We start from the raw sequence: 21,517 nt of genomic DNA, 5'->3' as shown, positions 1-21,517 counted from the left end.
TGAATAGTGAGGAATAAGTCCTGTTTGGAAAAGAATTTTATTAGTGAGTGTTGACTGAGATAGGAGAGGGCTAAATTACAGGTTAAAATATGGAATGAGTGGCATAAAGTTTCAAGTATGAATTTTCATATTATTGGAAAAATCGGAGGAGAACAAAAAATATTCAGAAATGGGAGTGTGATGACAAAATATAAACGTTTACTTATTTGACATAGATTCTTTTTTTTTTTTTTTAACTTTTGAACCAATGGTGATTATTGAGTTCCATGGTTTTTGTAAACATGATTGAAACGTACTCTCACAGGATTTTGCTGTGTTTTGTTTGAAAGAGTTTAAAATAGTCTACAAAGATCTCCATGTTGATCTTGAAAACATAACAAACCTTTCAAAACAGCCATAATCAGGGCAATAAAAATATTGATGTTTTGTTTGCCTTTGTTTTGTTCTAGAGAACTTTACCTCAGTTTCATGCAAGCCTCCTTCTCCTCCTCCAAAAATAGAAAGGAAATTTCCACCTTACAACGGTTTTGGTTCTGAAGAGGATTCTCTCCGTACCTGCATAGGCCTCAAGCCCACACCTCATCGGAGGAACTTCAAGAAGTTTATGGAAAAAGACAGGTGCTTGAGGGAACCATGATTTTAGTCTGATCTTTCCCAAATGTGTTTGGGGTTTATAACATAGTTCTCATGACAAAACAGATGTCACGCAGCTCATCTAATTGCAAGTCCGGGGAGACATTATTATAGGCTTTTAATGAGGTTGATTAACATGCACGTATTAACAGGTTCTTACTTGAGTGCTTATTTTAGTAAGTATCATCTGGAGGCCCCTAAAGTAATATTATCTCCAATCTATGTTGCCTTTCCATATCTATCTATATGTCTGTCTCCCGAAGATGGGAAAGATGTAGAGTAGGAGTTAGCAAGCTCTTTCTTAAAGGGTCAGATAGGAAATATTTTTGGTTTTGTGGGCCATACGGTGTCTGTCACAACCACTCAGATCTGCCTTTGTAGCGTGAAAGCAACCACAGACAGAATGTAAATGGTCGTGTGACTGTGTTCCAATAAGACTTTTTTTATGGACACTGACATTCAAGTTTGATATAATTTTTACATATCACAAAATATTACTCTTATTTTGATTTTGCCAACCATTTCAAAATGTAAAAACCATTCTTATCTCAAAAGTCATATAAAAACAGGTGGCCTGGTGGATTTGGCTCACTGACTGTGGTTTGCCAACCCCTGCTATAGAGATTTCAAGGATTTATACGTGTTTTTAAAAATGTTACTTGGTGATTAATGTTGTTGTTTTCACTTGAGAGGTTGGTTGAGTTCAGTAACCATAGATTTCTCACTTGGCTGAATATAATTTTAAATGATGGACTTCCAGAAGTATTCCTAATAGACATGGAGAAAAACCTGCCTGTAAATCATGCAGATAGAATGTAGACACTGCCCTTGGCTACTTTTTGCTTCTGCAGGGAGAGCAAGCCCTGGAGAAAGAAGTCAGGGGAAAAGTGGTGGGGAAACATTGTAGGTGCTTGAATAGGATGTGGGCTAAGGGTTGCAGTCCTGTGTGAGGCAAATAATGGATCAGGAGATCCTGGGGGAGAAACATTGATAAAGGGAATGTGGTAAGTCTAGGAGAAGGAGAAGAAAAAGACATCCTGAATTTCATAAAATTGATTGGGGTCAGGTGTTGTTGTAGAACATTCGAAGGAGAGAGAACAGTAGTTGTGTTATAGTTGTAAAAGTGGTAAAAATCAATTAAGAATTATATAGAATGTCTAAAAGTCTGCCTTTGCTATGACATGATGTCCTTCGTCTTTCTAGAAATAATCTTTTATTTTTAAAGACTTTAGGGTTCTATTTTTAAGTTTTAGATTTGATGCTTCTCAGGAATGGTCCCTGTACTTTTTAGAAATGCTAATTATTGTGCCTCCCCCCACCCAGATCGACTGAGATAGAAGCTCTGGGGAAGGGGCTCAACATTCTGAGTTTTCTCAAGTCTTCCGGGGGATTCTGAGACACACCAGTGTTTGAGAACCACTGATTTTTATCACATAAGAGGGTTGCCAGCTTATACTCTGTCCTCCCTTATCGAGAACAGTGTTTAGTTGAGGTTCCAGGGTAGGACTTTTGATGACTAACTTCTGTTTTTAAGGACAGCCACCCGAAGGAGGTGGGCAGAAAGAATGTCCCTATTGTAAAAGGAGAGGGAATTTTTCTTATAAGTAAACAAGATGAAATATTATCCAGGGTGTTGCTTCTGGAACCCAGGGGAAAACCGTTCTTTGTGAGTAGTTGATTTAGTCCCTCTTTCTGTCTACATTGGGTCAACTTGCCCACAGAACACTGACTGTAGATGGTATTCTATGTTCTTGTCATGTTTTCATGGCTGAAGGGTGGTAGTGTAGGCACAAATGTCTCTCATTTTGTTCTTTCTGTCCACTGCTCAATCTGTGCCAGGAATACACTTTCCTCAAGCTCTTCTCACACAGGGACCGTGTTTCCATAGTAACTAGCACATTCAGCTGGAGACTTATACATGAGTTTGAATAACCCAAGGTTTTAAAACTGTAAGAACCTAAGGAAGATGATTTCACAAAGCATACAAAGAATAGTTTTTTAAAATACAAATAAACTGTGAATTGAGACATGAAATTGTACATGACACTTTGATTATATATATATTGCTATTAAAAATGTACTTGGTGCTATTGTTGTGAGGTTAACGCTGATCTATGAGTCATTGGAGGGAATAGTTTCAGATTAAAGCATATGAGCTTTTGATGGATATAAAGATCTTCTTTATTATCTGGGTAGATATCACTGTGGTAGCCTGCTGGGCAGATTGTCTAGTCTGAGGAGGGAGAGCCAGGATAATATCTTTCTTGCTGCACCAGGCTGAATTAGTTACTCTGTTCTTTGTGTGCCCACAGTACTCTGTTGATTATATCTCTAATAATAATGTTATTACTATTGCTGATTACTCATAATAAGCCATTAGTGGTTACTATGTGCTATGTTACAATACTTAATCTAATTTAATCATCAAATCTTTGGAAAGTAGATAATGTTATTGTAAAACCCATTTTTTACATGAGAAAACTGAGGCTCAGAGAGCATGCAACTTCCTCAAGGTCACACAGCTAATTTTTAGTTGAACTAGGAACTGAACCCAGGGAAATCTGACTTCTGGAATTTACCTGTCTTTCGACAGAATCTATGCATATAACAGTGCATGTTAAGGACTTGTTTATGTAATTTGTGGGCTCCTTTTAGACCAAGAGCTCCTTGAGGGCAGGGGCCAGCTTTATTGCTTCCATAAGAGCTGGTGCTGGCTATATATTTGGGGATCAATAGTTTGTCTAAGAAGAGAAGGAATGGATGAAGAAGTGAGCAAATAGAATAAATGTTCACTCATCCAGTTCTTAATCATGGATAGAAGAGACAGATGACTTCTCACTGGGAGGGTTATTATCCCAGACTTGTGCCAGTCATAGCCATATAGCATCCAAAAATTCGTGGTTTAATCTTCATCTCTGTCTTGTTACAGATATTGTTCATCTGCTTTCCCCACCAGTCATTTTTTTCCTTCTTTTAAAAATGTTTCCCCATTAATAAAAATAAGCCTTCATGTGTCTTCCAACCATAAGATTCTATAGCTGTAGCTATATTTGAGGTTTTTAGTAGGTGTATAGCCCTGGATGAGCCATTCATTATCTTAGTGAACAACTATTTCTTGAATCCCTGCTGTGTGCCAAGCAATGTTCTGAGTGTTTGGGATACATCAGCGAACAAAATAGACACCAAGGCCTCCCATCGTGGAACTTATATTCTAGTTCTGGGAGGTGGACCATCAATTAATACATAAGTAAATTACGAAATATTTACAAGATGTTAAGTACCATAAAAAAATAAAGAAGGTATTAAGTTGCTGTGGAAAGAATAAAGGCAGATTGGGAGTATGGGGCTGAGGAACGTTCTTGGTTGCAATTTTAAATAGTGTGGTCTTGAGGGACTTTACTGAGGAGAGGAAATGTGCTCCAGGCAAAAGGAACAGTCGGTGTAAAGGCCCTGAGCAAGAAGTGTGCTTGGGATATTCAAGGAGCATCCGGGAGGCCGACATGGATGGAGTAGATGAGTAAAGGGCAGAGCACATGGAGAGGAGATGAGAGTGTATGGGGAACTGGGTACACAGGGCTTTACGGACTGTTTAAGGACGCTTTGACTTTGAGTGATAAGGGGGCCATTAGAAAATTTGAGCAGAGAAGTGACTTGAGCTGATTTTCTTTTTAAAAGAATCATTCCAGTGTAATGTTGAGAGCAGACTATAGATGGCAATGGTGGAAATTAAGACCGGGTAAGAAGCTACTGCAGTAATCCAAGAGAAAAGTTTTGGTGGCTCAGATCTGGGTGAGTGCAGTGAAAGTGATGAAATTAAATAGTGGATCCTGGAAATATTTTGAGGGTAGGGCCAGTGGGATTCCCTGACAAACTGGTTATGAAGTATGAAAGAAGTGAGGAGTTAAGATGACTCAAAATTTGGGCTTGAGCAACTAGAAGGGTGGAGTTGCCATCCACTGAGATGAGAAAGACTGGAGATGGGATAGGTTTAGGGACAAGAGTAGAAGTTCAGTTTTAGAATGAGTTAAGTTTGGGATGTCTATTAGATATCAAGTGGCAATACCAAGTAGGCAATTGAATACATGTGTGAGTATAGGGTTCAGAAGATAGGTGGACATGGATACCATCAGCATGTAGATGGTATTTAAAGCCATGATACCAAATGGTATTAAAGCCTTGAGATTGCATGAGATCACCAAGGGAGTGAATATACATAGAGCGGAGCATGACCAAGGAATAAACTCTGAAACATCCCCAATTAGGAACTTGGGGAAAAAGGAGGAACCAACAAAGGAGACTAAAAAGAAGCAAACAAGGAGGTAGGAGCAAAACCAAGAGAATGCTGGATCCCGGAAGCCAGTGAAGCAAGAGTAACACTGAAGGAGTGATCATTTGTGCCGGTTGCTGCTGATTGGTTAAGTTAGATAGGCACAAAAAATTAAGCATTGGAATTGGCATTGTGGAGATCATTGTTGACCTCTACAAGAGCAGTTTAGGTAGAGCAAACCTAATGGAAATGGATTCGAGAGAAAATGGGAGAAGAATTTGACATAATGATTTTAGATAACTCCGAGCTGTACGTAGAAAAAGTTAAGCCATGGCTTCTGGACCTAGGAATTTATAATTTGTTTGGGGACAACGGGAACAAACACATTTTTAAAACAACCATCCAAAAGTACAAGTCTATATAGAGCTAAATTGGGTGTGACCTTACAATTGATGCAGGAGGTATAAGTAGGTGCTCAGCTGGAGTATTGTGATAAAAAAGAATATTCTGGGAAGTTTGAGAAGTAGTTATTAGGGAAATATCTGAAGACACTTGCAGTGCTTCTCAAAGTATGCCCAGGTGACCACCTTATCAGAATCTTCTGGGGTGCTTATTAATAATGCAGGTTTCTGGAGATGTGAGCTAGCTACTGAATCCCCCCATATCTCTGGGGATGGGACTCTGGATTCTGTATATTTAACAAGCTCCCCAGGTGATTTTTATATACAATAAACTTTGTGAACTGCTAGTCTGAAAATTTTATTGAGTAGATTATATTCTCGATTGATGAGATCTCCAGAACACTAGATTTAGGTAAAAAAAAAAAAAAGGCATATTGAATGTGTGAAGAACCCACACTTAACATATACACTTATAAATTATAAGAAGTTAAATTTACAGTAATATTTCTTTTCCTGAAGTTAGACCTATCCTGTTTCAGTGATATTTCGGGTATCTGAAATATTATGGCTTTTTTGTGTGAGAGGGGCTACCAAATCTATTTGTTACTTACAAACCCAATTATGTACCAGCGAAGATGGTTGACAAGGCATAGCTTCTCCCCGCGCCCCACGCACTATATGAGGTCTGTCTGAAGCCTGGGAACTCGGTACTGAGAAAACAGCCATGCAGACCTGGCTGCTTTGCTCAGGCTGTTTTGGGGTGAGCTTTCCAAACTGCTGCATACCATCTCACATGGGGCCTCAAGCCTAGGAATCTTGGTGCCATCCTTTCTCAGCCATCATTCTTGTACAGCCCGAGAAAGGGGCAGAGAAAAGCACTTTTTGCCTCTGCAAGTCAGAAATACTTGTTTTATTTTTCTAATCACTGTGGACACAAGGAAAGAATGATTTTCAGCCTAGGAGACCCTGCAAGGGAAGACTTCTGTGCGTAGAGTTGTGACAGAGGACATGGTTTATTATCCTGTGTATCTCCCTGGGGTAATGATTTTAGTTATCAAAGACCTCTCCAAGGGTTTACTGTTTGTTACAAAGTCCACCTTTCACTAGCTGATATCCGCAGACATGCTTCTGCTGACAGATCAGAAATCAGTTTCTTCAGTGACCAGGCAATCAACTTTGGTAACTTTTAATTCTGTAATTTCATCCTATCTTTATCTATGCATAAAATTCTGAGTGCAAATTCCAATCAATACAGATCTCATAACAATTTTCCATAAACATTTATTGAATACTTATAATGTAAAAAGTATTATATTAGATAATGGTTAATAAGACAGTCTTTGTCCTTGGAAAACAGACTTGTAATGGCTTACAATATGAGTGATAAGCGCTATTTAAAAAAAAAAAAAAAAGGTGGGTCCATCCTATGTGTTATAGCATTTGAAAAGGAAAAGTTAATTTGTCTCTTGAAGAAAGTTGGGGGGATGCTGGGGAGCTGGAGGAGTGAGTCAGAGAGGGGAGGATGTGGGCTGGAAAACAGAAAAGCAAAGGGCATGAGACAGTGAGTGGTGAATGGGGGAGGTAGCCTCAGATACTGGCAGAGCCCAGGATTGCCCACGCAGTAGGGCTAGGTGCTTGCTCTTCTTTCCAGCATGATTATTGTGATTGGTGACTAGCCTCGTCATTAGAGAACAGCCAGTTAGCGCAACTTGTTTTGAGCAGTGTGTTTATGACGTTTGTTTTGGGTTCATTTTCCCAATGTGTTACCCAGGACATGTGAAGAATCAGAGATATCTTAATATACTGAGAAAATTCCTCTGCATTTAGATTTAGAACCTTAATTAGAAGACGGCTGAACTCTTTCACTTTGGACAGTTTATGCCTACTATATTAAAGCCATATTATACCTTTTGCAGACTTTTAAAAACATAATATGTGGAAGATTACCTGTATAATGCTGTAACTCTCACTTCTGTTCCATTTAGCTATGGCTTCAAAAGCAATATACTCCGTTTTTTTGCAAAACTAGTCACAGACAAATGTGTTGACTTGGACAGGATGTTTGTTATTTCATATTATCTCAGTGATGACACCATTTCAGTGTTTGAACCTATAGAGAGGAATTCAGGTAAGAGATATCCTTCTCACAGTATTTTCTTGAGAATGTTTTAAGTGTCTCTTCATGTTGAAAATTAGGGAACATGATCTGGTTTTGTAGCCTAGATTATCTACAATAGAGGCTTTATTAAAAAAAAAAAAAAAAAAAACCCGAACAATAGAGTTCTTTTTACAAATCTCTTAAATGGGAACCTAAACATTTAAAATGATAGAAGTGAAACAGTTTTGGTTGGCTTAGGGCCAGGGGACCTGGAGTTACTTCCTTTTTGCCACTATCCCCACTTCCACTGTGACTTCTGAGGCACCTCTGTGGAACCCAAGGGCTTCAAATTCATGGTCTGGGTACCACTAGTTTTACTTGTAGCCAGCAAGCCAAGAGGAAGTCTGTATCCTTGATAGTCCTACTTACAAAATTTTTGTTTGGCTGTAAGACAAGAATCCCAGATACACAAATTCAATCGTCAGGGTCCATCTTTATCTGGTCCTTCTGTCTGTTGAGGTTGTTGCCAAGGTTCCCGCACTCAGACCCATAGAATGCCTCTCTGCAATATGCTGGTACCACCGTCACTGCTGAGGAGAGCCATTGACTTACCCAATCATGGCACTGTAGGATCCTGTTCTTTGTCTCAACACGTTTAGAACTTTTATCTGTGCTGAAGACATGCATTTGGGAAGAATAATCAGTGATGTGCTGGTTAAGTGGCTCTTTGAAAAGATTTTAAAAGCCCTGATTTGTACTGTTTGCCAGTTTCCATGGTGTGAATACCCCAACCATGGCCAATTTCAAGCAGCCAAGAGTTTAAAAACTGGCTTGCAAAATCTCTGAAAATTCGACTCTCAGCTCCTATGAGCTGATATGAGCTACTTAGCACAGCGATGAGTAATGAATAACTTGTATAACTAAGGCTCCACAGTGATTTGAATAATGGATCAAATCTTAAAATATGAAATTGCATAGGGATGAATATAAGTCATGCTCTTACAGGTCAAAAATCAACTCTATACACTTAGAATGGGGGAGATGTGGCCAAACAAGTTGCAGCATGTGTGAAACAGAAAGCAGTGATGATAGTCAGCAGCAAGCTTACTAGTAATCACAGTGGCCATGATGGAGAACTTACTATTATCCTTACAAGGACTTTATGAGGTTAGATTTTGTGTTAGTCCAGCTCCTCCGAGAAGCAACTACCAAGACAGGATTAAATGTGCAAGAGATTTAATAGGGGGAATGCTGGTAAGGGAAAATGTGGAAGGAGCCAGAAGAGGCTGGGAGAGCTGTCAGACTATAGTGCAGTTCTGACACCTGTGAAGCTCAGAGGGAAGGAAGAAAGAGGGAGTCTTAGACTGCAGTGAAATTCTAAGAAAATTTCGACAAGGTCGACAGGGAGTCCTTGAGGCAAAGTTGCTAGTTGGAGGAGTCCTTGTTTTGTAGGAGTGAGCCTGTCTTACTATCCCTGCCTTGGTCACTCATCTATTGGTAGCAGCCCGTGGGAAGAGTGACCTCAACACACACCTGAAGATTGATTTAAGAACACAACAGCTGGGGCCTTCCATCAGTTATGTTCTTCACTATAGGCGACCTGAGAAGTACATTTTCTGGGCCTCCACACATCTGATTCCCATTGTACCAATAAGAATTCAGAGAGATTAAATAACTCCTAAAGATCACCCAGCAAGTAAGTGACAGAACTCGGAAGCCTGTGTCTTTTTACCACCTATCATTTCTGAATGTGGTAGGAGAAGGGGGATGAAGTGGCCCAAAAGCTTATCTGGTCTCAGGCTATATTTATAGGTCTGTAGATTTCAGTTCAGTATCAGAAGATGCTGGAGTTCCCTGTTCAACTCTACTGGCTACTTTCCAAGAGGTCACAACAAATAATGTCTAGAAGAGAACAGATGAAATGGTGACAGCTCTGGAAACTAATATGAAGCGTTACTAAAAGAAGCAAAGGGATTTTACCTGTAGGAAAAAATGACTTAAGGGGACTCCCATAGTTACCTTTAAACACTTAAGTAATCTCCTTTACAGAAGTAGGGCATTTGCTACTTAATCTGCATGTCAGATTAAATATAAGACATCATCTGGGACAAATAGGTGGAAATATGCACAAGTGAGGAATTTTCTAACTGGTACTGTTCAAACATGCTCTAAAGATGAGTATCTTCCTGATGTTCCACACTCCCAGTATGCTGCTGGGCATATATAGGAGGTCCCTGCCAAGTGCTTATTGGACTGGGAAGAGAGTAGAGAGAGAGAAAAAAAGGCTAGAATTACACATCATTTTCTCTCTCTCTCTCTCTCTTTTTTTTTTTTTTTTTTTTTTTTTTTGAGATGGAATCTTGCTATGCTGCTCAGGCTGGTCTTGTACTCCTGGCCTCAAGCGATCCTCGTGCCTCAGCGTCTTGCGTTGCTGGGACTGCAGGCACATGCCACCATGCCCGGCTTTGCTTTTTGTCTTGAACACCCTTGCCTAGGAATTCTTACTCCTTCACTCACTGCCTCATTCTTCCCTTAAGTCCAAAAACAATAGGCAATATTAGTTCACAGGTAACTTATATGGTGGTCTGTGCTTGAAGATAAAGTAACTCTGAAGGCAAGTCAGATGGTTCTTTTAAGAATAAAGGCTGCTCATGAACTTTTCTATTTTTCTATAGGAATTACCGGTGGGATGTTCTTGAAAAGAAGTCGCGTTAAGAAGCCTGGACAAGAAGTCTTTAAAAGTGAACTGTCTGAATATATCAAGGCTGAGGACCTGTACATTGGAGTCACAGTGAATGTGAATGGTTACCTATTTCGTTTGCTCAATGCTGATGAGTATACCTTAAACTACATGGAGCAGAATACAGATAAGGTGAATTTACTTTGTGTAATTCTTCACTTGCCTCTCAGCCCTCCGCAGTCTGTGTTTTTCTTTCTCTAGGGCCTTTTCTTCTTCATCTTGCCACCAGTTTTACATTGTGCATTCATACATGTGGGCATGAATAATGGATTCGTGTGACTTGGCCACATGTCCCATCACAGAGGCCAGGTTCTTGTCTACTCTGTTTACATGCTGGGTTCTCCTCTGCCCAGCATCACAGATTCCAGGCACAGGCAGGAGGCAGGGCCAGGGTTGAATCAAGTTTCCTGGGTTTTTTGCTGACACTAACAATGTTTTCAGAAAGAAATTCAACTACTATAGGAAAGGAAGAAAAATCTGGTGCCACACACTGTGCTGTCCCAGTTAATTGGCACAGGCCAACAGAGAAGGCCAAGACCTGAACAAACAGAAACCTCAAGGGAACTGAATAGTTGCTGGAGTTGCAACTTCCCATAACAGTGGCCACCTGAGGCCTAAATAAGGATTTCAGGATAAACTGGCGACAGTGAGCTCAAAGAGTTTTTTTTTTTTTTTTTTTTTTTTTTAAATAAGATGGCAGATGGGTACTGTTACTGCAGGTGCCATTATGGCAATGCTGTTCAGTAAAAATAACATATTGATAAAATCTGGATTTTAAATGTGGGCTAGTTCAGTGTACAAACATGTTTATTTGGGAATCATTGCCTAATATGGAAAAATCTATCTGGAAAATTTTATTTTAAAAGTTTACCTATAAGTGATAATATTTATGTACCATTTATATACATACAGTGCCAATTTTGCCTCATTTATATATAAAATGCCTGGGGTTAAGTTGCTAAGATCAGTGTCTCTGGGTACATCACATCATTCATATCAGTTTGGGTCCTCTGAGAAGCAGACGCCAAGACAGAATGAGAAGTGTGAGAGATGTCGTGGGGGAAATTTCTGAGAAGGATAAAGGGGGAGGGGGACAGGAGCGGGCAGGGGGGCCTTCAGACCAGGAGACAGGTTGAACCCCTGTGGAAGGAGAGAGAAAGGAAGGAGGGGTGGGTAGGGAAAGCCTCAGCTGACAGCGCAGCTCTGAGAATGTCTCACTTTCTCAGTGAAGGGGAGCCCCAGAGCACAGACTGCCCATCAGAGAGGTCCCCTGTCAGGCAGGAATGGCCTGGCTCTAGTTCCCCTGCTGTGCTGTGTCATTGGGTGGGAACAGCCTGGGGAGAGGGTGGCCCCAGCAGTGACATTGCCTGTGAACTCTGTGTGAATCTGGAAGATATGGCAGCTGGAGTCTGTCAGGCAATGATGCTCTTCTCCACAGGGTCTCTCTTGACAGGAGGCCTGCAAAGCGCCCTCCATGGCTGCCACACCATCTCTCCATTTATAGTCTTAGGGATGCAGGTTATCATAAAACCATGAACCAGGAGCTATTCGAAAACACTGAATCTAGACGAGAAGCTCAGTAATCGGGAGTTTAGATTTCTGGAAACCAGCAGGCCTGGCTTGGGAACCTGACTCCACGTTAATAGCTGAGGGACCTTAGATACGTATTTTTCCTGAGCTTCAGTTTCTTCATCTTTGGAATGGAAGGAACAACAGTGCCTATTTGATAGAATTGCTATGAAGATTAGATGTGATAATGTGTGTGAAGCTCTGAGCTAACCATGAGGCCCATGGTAAGCTCAATCAGTGTTACTATTGTAAATTAGAATTCTATTTCCAATCAGAGGGTGAACCTATACCATAATATAAAATATATATAGTATAAATATAAGATATAAAGGTTTTTTTTTTTTTCCTTTGGGGACAATAAAAGCAGGGTAGGACATTATCTGGAATCAGCATCCCAAGTGAAAACTGCATTATTTTAAAACTGCCCTTAACAAAGACATTCTAAGCAGAGAAAGTTTGCTATACTGTTTAATATCAGCCTGAGGAATCTTTTCAAAGCAGCTAATAGATCCTGTCATGGAAATAGATGAAAGGAAATGCAAAAAAGTGGGAGGAGTAGGGGTCTGCGATAGGTGCCAAACCACCTGGGTCATTTTCTGGTGGGAGAGAGGGATCTTTAGACTAAATTGCCATCAACGTTTTTATTTTAAAATTTCATCTTCTCATTTTTGATCTCTTAGCTATAATTATTTACGACCTTATGTTTCACTGGGATGCAAGAAGTATTCTTACCAAGTCAAAAAGCTAGTCACAGGATAAGAGACAGGAGCAGTAGACAGCCCAGAGAATGACTGTGCGAGGGGTTAGGGTGCCTGTGTGGATCTTCCATACCCAGCCTTGCTCTCATTAGTGCATTGCCTAATGGATAACAGTTCCAGGGGGACCCCATTCTAAAGATCTAGAGAAAATGGAGGGCTACTTACCCAGTTTTGAATCCCCATTTTCTCCGTTAGGATATCCGAACATATTGGGCCGATATCCAAGGGTTATAGGGAGGAGGCTGAGATGGAAGCAGGGGTTGTTTTCTGATCTCTGTGGCCTCGTGTTCCTTAAGCTCGTTTCCCTCAGAGCTGGGGCCTATGCTGATGTCAGCTGTTGTCCAGAAGCTTTAACTGAGGAGATTCAAAGCTAGTCATGCCTTCTCGGTGTTGGTTTCTTTGCAAAGACAAACCTGCTAACTTCATGTGCACAGTGTGAAGTCCCTTTACTGGCCATGAGCAAGATTGGGCTCCTGAACTGTTCGGAATATTTAAATATGTTTTTCCTTTCATTTCCCCCTTACAGTATCCTTTCAGTAACCTCAAACTTGCCCTACAAAAGCTGAAGCAAGAAGAAGCAAAATCCAGAGAGCTCAAGCAGATATTCAGAGCTGCTGACCGTAAGCACACAAAGAAGGTGGATTATAATACATTCAGGTAAGCCATATTCCGCTAACAGTCATCTGTTTTCCCCTCAAGGTTGTCCAAAGAGCAGAAAGAACTGTTTCTTTCCTAATCAGTTAACTATTTTTTATTAGGAGTTGGCATTTCTTTGAGTTTGTATTATTTTGTAGTCAAGTTTTGGCCACGAATACTCTAGTAAATGTTATGAATTTACATATAAAAGGAGTTTATACATGGGAACAGAGGGACAAGAGCATAGAAAGTCAGTTGGTGACATTGTCTTATGAATCAGGGAGTTGAAGGATCAGCAGAATGCCAGGAATGGTGCATCTGAGTGAGAAAGACAGAAAAAAGCACTGCTAAGAGCACCTCCCCACCACCGAAATCTGGGGGACAAAGGAGGGACATCTCCAGGAATGTGATGAAGTTGGAAAATAGTAAAAACTTCACCGATTATCAGAGCAAAGGTGATATGTATGCATCTGTGTATACGTGTGCTTGTACACATATGTGTATTCTGAAAGACATGAAAATACAGGAATCGAGAGAAAAATATGTGACAGTAGTGGGAAATATTATAACAAATCTTGATCAAGGTTTTCTCTAAGGTGAAGCTGAATTCTGGGACTATCCAGTGGCTGACCGAGGCAAATTTTCAAACAGCGGAAACACAGGGAAATTCAAATTCAGGGTCTAGTACAATTGTGAGACTTCTTAGGCTGAAAACAAAGTGAATGGAGCGTTTAGGAGAATAAATTAAATCATGGATGGAGGACAAAGGGGACTTTCTCTTTAGGCTGAGAATTCTGGCTCCTGACAAGGATAGTGGCTGAAAGCTATATAGTAAACTCTGCTTGATGCAGTCAAGATGTGGGCTGAGAAATGAGGAAGTGAGCCCAGGAGAGGGTAGCAGGGAGGTCTTTCCAACTTTGTGTCTGCAGTCGCCTATTGCATCACTACCTGGTGGCCTGGAGCCCACCATTAGGCCCGGAGTGTCCCAAGAGCTCATTTGTTGTTTTAACAAAGCTCTTTTGTGTCTCCAAAATGTTCTTTGGAGAGAAGCAGTCAGAGGACATATTTTTATTGTTTAGAATTCCCAACCTTCTGGGATCAATAAGAATTTATAGTTCTTCGTTATTGTTCATAGTCACATACACATGTTCATAGTGTTTTGGAAAATAAATGGAGACAGTAAAGAGCAGAGACAATTACTCAGGCCATGGGCTAATGGAAAGCAGTGGAGGAGAAAGCAAGAAATTTCCATCAGAAATGAGGGAGTGGTTTTGTTTTATTATTTGTGTCCTTTTACAAAAGCATCCATTTTTCCAACACTTGCAAAGTCTATTGGAAACACTTTAGTGAGTTTATAGGGCTTTTTGGGAAGCACTTAAGCCAGGCAGGCGATCCAAGGAGGAAAAGTTGCTTTGCAGATGGAGGCCTGACCCTAATTGTGGGTGGGATAAAGGACCACTATGCTGTGATTGGAGGGGTAGCCTCAAGGAGCTGCATGCTCAAAAAGAAGGACCTCCCCGTCCCAGAAATTCCTTAAAATGAAACTCAGATCAGGTTCAGGTTTCGCCTGGCTTGAAAAATCCTTCAGTGGCTTGCCATTGTCCTCACAATAAGATCCAAACATTTGACTGCAGCCAGCAAGGCCTTGAGTGATGTGAGTCTGTTTGTATTTCCAGTGTCATCACCTCTTTTTCTGCAGCCCTGTCTTTTGGCCTCACTGACTGTCTTTTGGTTTCTCAAACACATCAAGCTCTTTCCTGACTCTTGGCCTGTGCACACCCAGTTCCCTCTGCCTGGAATGCAGTCACCACCACCCTCTGCGTAGCAAACTCTAAGACTCATCTCAAATGCCGGCTCCCAGAGGGGCTTTCATTCAGAGGGGCTTTCTAGATCCTATCTAGAGTAGATCACCTGCTGTTATTCTTAGCCACTTGTTTATATATTTTTCCCAGCACTTAGCACAACTTACAGTTATTTTATTTAGAGATCTGTTTACTTGGGGGTAGTGCGTCTATGTGTGTGTGCTGTGTGTGTCTTCTCCTATTCGCATGTGAGCTTTCTGAGGGCAGGGAGCTCAATGGTGGTGTTCCCTGCAGCATCCCCTACTGCTGGGCGCTCTCTCTCTCTCTCTCTATATATATATATATATACACACACACACACACACATTTATATATATATTTATATATATATTTATTTATATATATTTTTAATATATATTTATTTATATATATAGCTACCAAATGAAATAATGAACCACTAGAGTTGTTCCTGGGGGTTCTAGTTTGGAGGTGATGGCATGACCTCCAAATAAGAGCATAGACCAAAAGTCTAGATGTCTCGATCCATATGACATGCTTGGTGCTGAGTGCTGAGCCCTCTGTGCTTGGGGCTGCTCGTTTGTGCTCGGCCCACAAATGTGGGTCCCTGCACCTTGTCTTCAGCCCCATCTTATGCTTCTCAAACTCTTTCCTGAGCAAACAAAAAGGAACTACGTAGCCCGTGTCTATCACATCATATCCTAATTCAATTCTTTGCTCAGTGCTTTTACTAGCTAATATTTTCCTTTCATTATGTGTGTGTATGTGTGTGTGTGTGTGCGTGTGTGTGTGTGTGTATTCTGACTCTCCTCATCAGAATATAACCTCTTTGAGGGCAGGGGCCTTCTCTTTCTTATTTTCTGCTTTAGCCTTATGACTTGTTTCAGTGTTTGGCAAATAATAGGGTGTTAATAAATACTAGTTGAGTGGGTACATTTTTTGTTTAGTGTTTAATATGCCTCAGATGAAATCTACTGAGATAATTCTCTGCTTTTGTGTCTTTTGTGTTCCACTTTCCCTTTTCTTTTCCTTTTTTTTCTTCTTTTCTTTTCTTTTCTTTTCCCCTCCCTCCCTCCCTCCCTTCCTTTCTGTTTCTTTTTTTTTTTTTTTTTATACTTTAAGTTCTGGGATACATGTGCAGAACCTGCAGGTTTGTTACATAGGCATACACGTACCATGGTAGTTTGCTGCACCCATCAACCCGTCATCTACATTAGGTATTTCTCCTGATGCTATCCCTCCCCTAGGCCCGCAACCCCTGACAGCCCCTGGTGTGTGATGTTCCCCTCCCTGTGTCTATGTGTTCTGAATGTGTACATTTTATCTAGCCCTCACTGCTTTGGCTCTGACCTGTAGGGTGATTGTGTCCATGCTAGTTCCTCAAGCTCAGACCTTTCTCCTGAACTATAAACCTGGAAATATGCATACCTCTGGGACATATGCCCCTCACATGTCTTTTAGGCATCCCCCAAAATAACTTTCCCTAACTTGACCTCATTTTCTTCTTTCGTAAAGTAGCAGCTAGGGGACTGTATCCTGATAAAGGCCATCATGGGCATCCCTAAGAGTCCAGACCAGGGGTTGGCTTTGTGTCTCCCCTCTCTCGACCTCTCCCACTCACCCTTTGGAAGTATATGTCTTGAACTACCTCTGGAAACTTTCCCTTCTTTCCATCTGCAGCTTCACAGTTGTAGTTCAGTTTTTCATCACTGTTTACTTGAACCCTCTGGAGAGCAGTGTAACTGATCTCTTTTTCTTAACTCTCATCCTCCAAAGTTTTGCCAGAGTGACCTTCCTAAACTCTGATAGGATCATTCCTCTGCTCTTAATCCTGCATCAGTGTATCACGTGAGTTTGCCTACCTCTCTCTCCATATTTCCATCTCACTAGAAGAATAATACTTTTGTAAAAGCCACAATGTATTGAGCACTTACTGGGGGCCAAGCATCGTGCTAAATGCTTTCCACCTACTATTTACTGGTAGCCTTCTGTCAAGTTGTTGCTTATTTGCTTCCCTGCCTCCACATCAGCTCCTGCCAAGTGCAATAGATGTTTGCTGAATAATTTAATGAACGATCCTATTTCTCAAGGAACGTTCAGTCTAAAGCTTGCAGCAATCAAGTAAATAATTGATTTCTTTGCACCAGGGAAGGGCCATCTGGCTCTCACTTAGGGAAGTAAGGAGAAGCTAGGCCTGATCTTCACCAGCCAAGTAACTTGGGCAATTTACTTCACCTACCTGTGTCTCACTCTTTTGTTCATATATTGGTCTCTGAGGTCCCTTCTAGGCTCTGACAACTGGAAACTCTGAAAATGTAAGTTTATAATATTCTTGTAAAATGTTCTCTTTTCAAATTTGTACATTGAGATAGTGGAGAAGAGCAGAGGCAAGCAAAGGCAGGATTGCAGCATAGGTCTATGGGCTTGGCCTCTGTGGCCCTGACTGTCTCCTGCTTAGATACCTGGCGCTCTCAGCATACACCTGGGGTTTCAGGGCCCAGACCTGCTGCTCTAGGCAGTGGTCCAAGCCCCCAGCATTACCCTTCTTCTCAGAGATGTGCATCTCCTCTCAGGAAAACCTTGAGGGTAGGAACTGACAAACTACCTCTGCATAAGGTGCCTTGGTCAATAATGGATTAATGTGTGGGCCTCCCAGAGATATTTGACTCAGAATAGACCTGATGGAATGCAGGGACAGGCAGCTATCAGGAAATGGAAGTAAGGAATGTTTGTTTTTTGTTTTTTTGTGTTTTTTTGATTTTTTAATCTGAGCAGGGAACATTTCTCTTTTGCCTTGTGGGAATTCACCACTTCTGCTTCTATTTCATTGATCCTCTCTAGAATCTTTTTGGCATGGTCTGTCAAATTCGCCTGTGAGAGCTGCTGATCGTTATCCAAGAGAGTGCAGATAACCTTTCTCAGAGCCTTGGGATAGATACCTGGTGGCAGTGGTGGGCAGATTTCAGCAGGGAGCAGGGCAGGGACTAAGCTTGGCAGGGCTAGTATTTCATGCAGCTGGGAACATGGGCAGAGTGGAGCTTCCCAGTGAGGGCCCTGGACTCTGAACCACAGGCAGCAGCAGCAGCAGCACAGAGAGCCCAATGCCAAGGAAGATGTGGTCAGTCCATCTCTCTGGCCACCTCCCTGAGCCTTGATCTACCCATCAGAGATGACACCTGGCCCCATGTAGCCTATGTGTATTTTGGTTAGCTGAGTGCTTATCTCTTCTCCCCACCTAGGGAAGCTCTCAGAGGGCAGGGCCCGTGCCTGGTTCACTCTTGTGTTTTTCCCAGATACCTCCAGAACCCAGTGTATCAGACTTCAATGAACATAGTGAATTATTATAGATTTTTTCTTCAGGCTCCCATTATCAATTGTAGGGTCAGTAGCTCTCCTGTGAACATCCATGTAATAAATTCCTTCTAAGATTTAGAACCTCGAAGAAATTTTCTCTCTTGTAAAACTAAAATTATTCCTAAAAGGGATAATATAATAGAAATAGTTCTTATTACTGGTTTTGGAGTTGGCAAACCCAGATCCAGCTCTTGGCTCTCTTGTTTACCAGCTTAGTGGCCTTGGAGAGGCTGCTGAATAATTTTTTCATCTGTAAAATGGGGATAGTAATACATAGGACACAGCTGTTGTGATGAATACATTTGATACTGATATTAAAATTCTTACTGTAGCTGACTAGTGCATGGTAGATACTTAGAAAATGAAAATGCTTTATCCCAATAGTTATAAACTGGTGTCACCAACAACAGTAATAGGAATGTACATCCTGTTTTCAGTATTTCTATAAGCTTTATATTTACTCATGGTGGGGGTCATTCAAAACATTCTTTAATAAATGAGGTTGAAAGAGAAACTCTAAAAACTTGTCAGCCTTGAAGATGGAAAATAATAAACATCATTGTTGGTGGACCAAGGCTAGGAAACATTAATATAATCCACCGTATTGGTGTCCTTTACTTCACAGAAGCAGATTGTAAATTTAGTGCTTAGAACATGGTAATGATCTCATCCTGATTTATCTAGGGCAATTACCTCTCCCTTTGTATGGTTTTGCTCTATTTTTATTTGGACTACTCTGTGTACATTGCTATTGGTGTTTTTTTATTGTAAGCAATCTAGCATCTTTTAAGGAAGCCACTAGTCTGTGAATCTATATGAACAAAAGCAAAAACAAAGATAATAAAATCCCAAAGCACTCAAACATAGGTTCTTATCATGAACCGAATAGATTTTTTTTTTTTTTTTTTTTTTTTTGAGACGGAGTCTAGCTCTGTTGCCCAGGCTGGAGTGCAGTGGCCGGATCTCAGCTCACTGCAAGCCCCGCCTCCCGGGTTCACGCCATTCTCCTGCCTCAGCCTCCCGAGTAGCTGGGAGTACAGGCGCCCGCCACCTCGCCTGGCTAATTTTTTTTTGTATTTTAGTAGAGACGGGGTTTCACCGTGTTAGCCAGGATGGTCTCGATCTCCTGAACTCGTGATCCGCCCGTCTCGGCCTCCCAAAGTGCTGGGATTACAGGCTTGAGCCACCGCGCCCGGCCCGAATAGATTCTTTGACAGTATTCATAGCCTGTTTCAAAATGGAAATTTCAATATACATTTTTGAAAACAGCATTTTGAACTTTCCTAAAATCATTAAATATAAATAATATGTTGTTGTAGAAAGAATGCTAGCCTGGGAGTCAAAAAGATGGAGATCTTTGATTTGATTCTGTCACTGCCTGGTGGTGGTGTTTGTATTGGTGAGGGCTTTGTTTTAAAAAGGAATATCCTCTCTGGCTGGTTAAGCAAAAAAAGGAATTTATTAAAAGGAACCTGGGTGGTTCACAGTGTCTTTGGAAGGACTGCAGAAATAAGCTCAAGGCTGAACTATAGGAACAGTGCCCAAAACAGGGCTGTAGAGCTTGTCTGATGAGAAAATGAACTCTGTTACCACCACCACCACCACCCATGACTCATTGCTGCACTTGCATTGCTGCCAAGAACTTGATTTTACCACAGCCATAACTACCACTATTTCTGGCAATCGTCCTTTACCACCCCTGAAGGCTGGGCTCCTTTGACTCCAAATGTGGCCCACCCTGAGCTGCTTTTCTTCTGTTAATGCCTTCTGAGGCACAGTCTTACTTCCCTGATTGGTAGAGAGCCTGGGTCACCTGCATATTTCTAACTGTAAGGAAGTCTGGGAAACTGAGCTCTGACCTCTGTTTTGGGGTGGTAGGAAACTTATGTGGGATTCCCCAAATATAGAAAGGCTATTTAAGAGATAGCCTTTGTAGAAAGTTTCAGTTAGACAGGATGAATAAGTTCTGGAGATGTGGAGATTTATTGTACAACATGGTGACTATAGTGAATAATGATGTATTATATACTTGGATTGCTAAGAGAGTGGCTCTTAAATGTTCTCACCACAAAAAAATAAACGTGTGAGGTGATAGACATGTGAGTTAGCTTGAGTTAGTTATTTCTAAATGTATACGTATATCAAAACATCACATGTGCTGTAAATATATACGATTTTATTTGTCAATTATACTTTCATAAAGCTGGGGGGAAACAAAATAAATAAAAGGTACCCTTTTCGTTTGCCATGAATATTGCAGGGATAGTAAATCCAAACCAACATGAGCCAAACAGGGAACAACGAATGTATGTTGACAGCAGAGACTAAAGTCTTTGTTTGTAACCAAACCAAGCAAAGCACCTACATAGTTTTAGTACTTTGAAAATATTGTTTTGACTCGCCAAGCAACTAAACAAGAAGCAAAGTGCTCCCCTATGCTTGGCTACTTTTGCAATCTCTGATGAACCTTTCTGAGTTTCCATTGCCTTAAACAAAGGTATTGAATTAAATACAGGTTTATAGGTTGAAAGCTGGCAGTTATATTTTGTTTGGCTTTTGTTTAATGTTTTTAAAATTAGGAGTTTAAACCTAAGAATATATGTATCTGGTGCCTCTTGGAAAATAGAAATTGGACCCACATTTCTCCATGGCAACGATCTTTTGGGGGTGAATGGCACTTGCCCTCCTAAGATAGAGATTGTTCTCTGCATTTCTTCTCAGCTTCTACAAGTCCTTATTGTCTCACACCAAGGCACTTTCTCCTATTTATCTTACATACCTACCCCAGTAGGTACTAGACTAGGTAATTCTTGGATTAGATCATTGTAAGGCACCTCCCAGACATAAAATTCCATTATTTTGTTACTCTAGGTATTGTGGAAATAGGCATTTAGGAATCACTGTATAAATAGTTCAAAATAGAACTGAAGACTAATTTTTAAAAGTTAGAATCCAAATATGATTGTATACTTGGAAAATCCAAAGGAATCAATTTTAAAATGGTTGGAACTATTAAGAGCATTCAGGAAAGTAGCTAAATATAAGTAAGCTATATACAGAACAATAGCTTTACTTTATATCAGCAATAACTAGTTAGGAAGTGTTCTGAAAAGGGGAATACTATTTGCTGTAGCAACAAAAATGAAATATCTGGTAATAAATTGGACGAGAAACGTAAGACTAAAATGAATGCAATTTTTAAACTTGATATCTCTGAATAGGAAGGCAATATTGTGAAAAT

At 40.7% G+C, this 21,517-nt stretch overlaps 2 protein-coding genes across 2 annotated transcripts in view; both read left to right on the top strand.

The window, feature by feature from the left end:
* The window catches only part of MAOB (monoamine oxidase B), a 713,383-nt gene that overhangs the window by 233,740 nt on the left and 458,126 nt on the right, over window positions 1-21,517 (top strand). The gene's annotated exons all lie outside the window — the stretch shown is intronic.
* The window catches only part of EFHC2 (EF-hand domain containing 2), a 198,034-nt gene that overhangs the window by 99,927 nt on the left and 76,590 nt on the right, over window positions 1-21,517 (top strand). Inside the window, exons 8-11 of the mRNA XM_050775820.1 lie at window positions 450-618; window positions 7,287-7,429; window positions 10,075-10,271; window positions 12,993-13,123. Of these exons, the coding sequence (XP_050631777.1) occupies window positions 450-618; window positions 7,287-7,429; window positions 10,075-10,271; window positions 12,993-13,123 (640 nt within the window). The remainder of the gene's footprint in view (window positions 1-449; window positions 619-7,286; window positions 7,430-10,074; window positions 10,272-12,992; window positions 13,124-21,517) is intronic.

Source organism: Macaca thibetana, chromosome X, assembly GCF_024542745.1.
Source record: "Macaca thibetana thibetana isolate TM-01 chromosome X, ASM2454274v1, whole genome shotgun sequence".
Taxonomy (NCBI): Eukaryota; Metazoa; Chordata; class Mammalia; order Primates; family Cercopithecidae; genus Macaca; species Macaca thibetana.
Note: the sequence above shows the minus strand (reverse complement) of the source record. Positions and strands in the feature narration are given on the sequence as shown.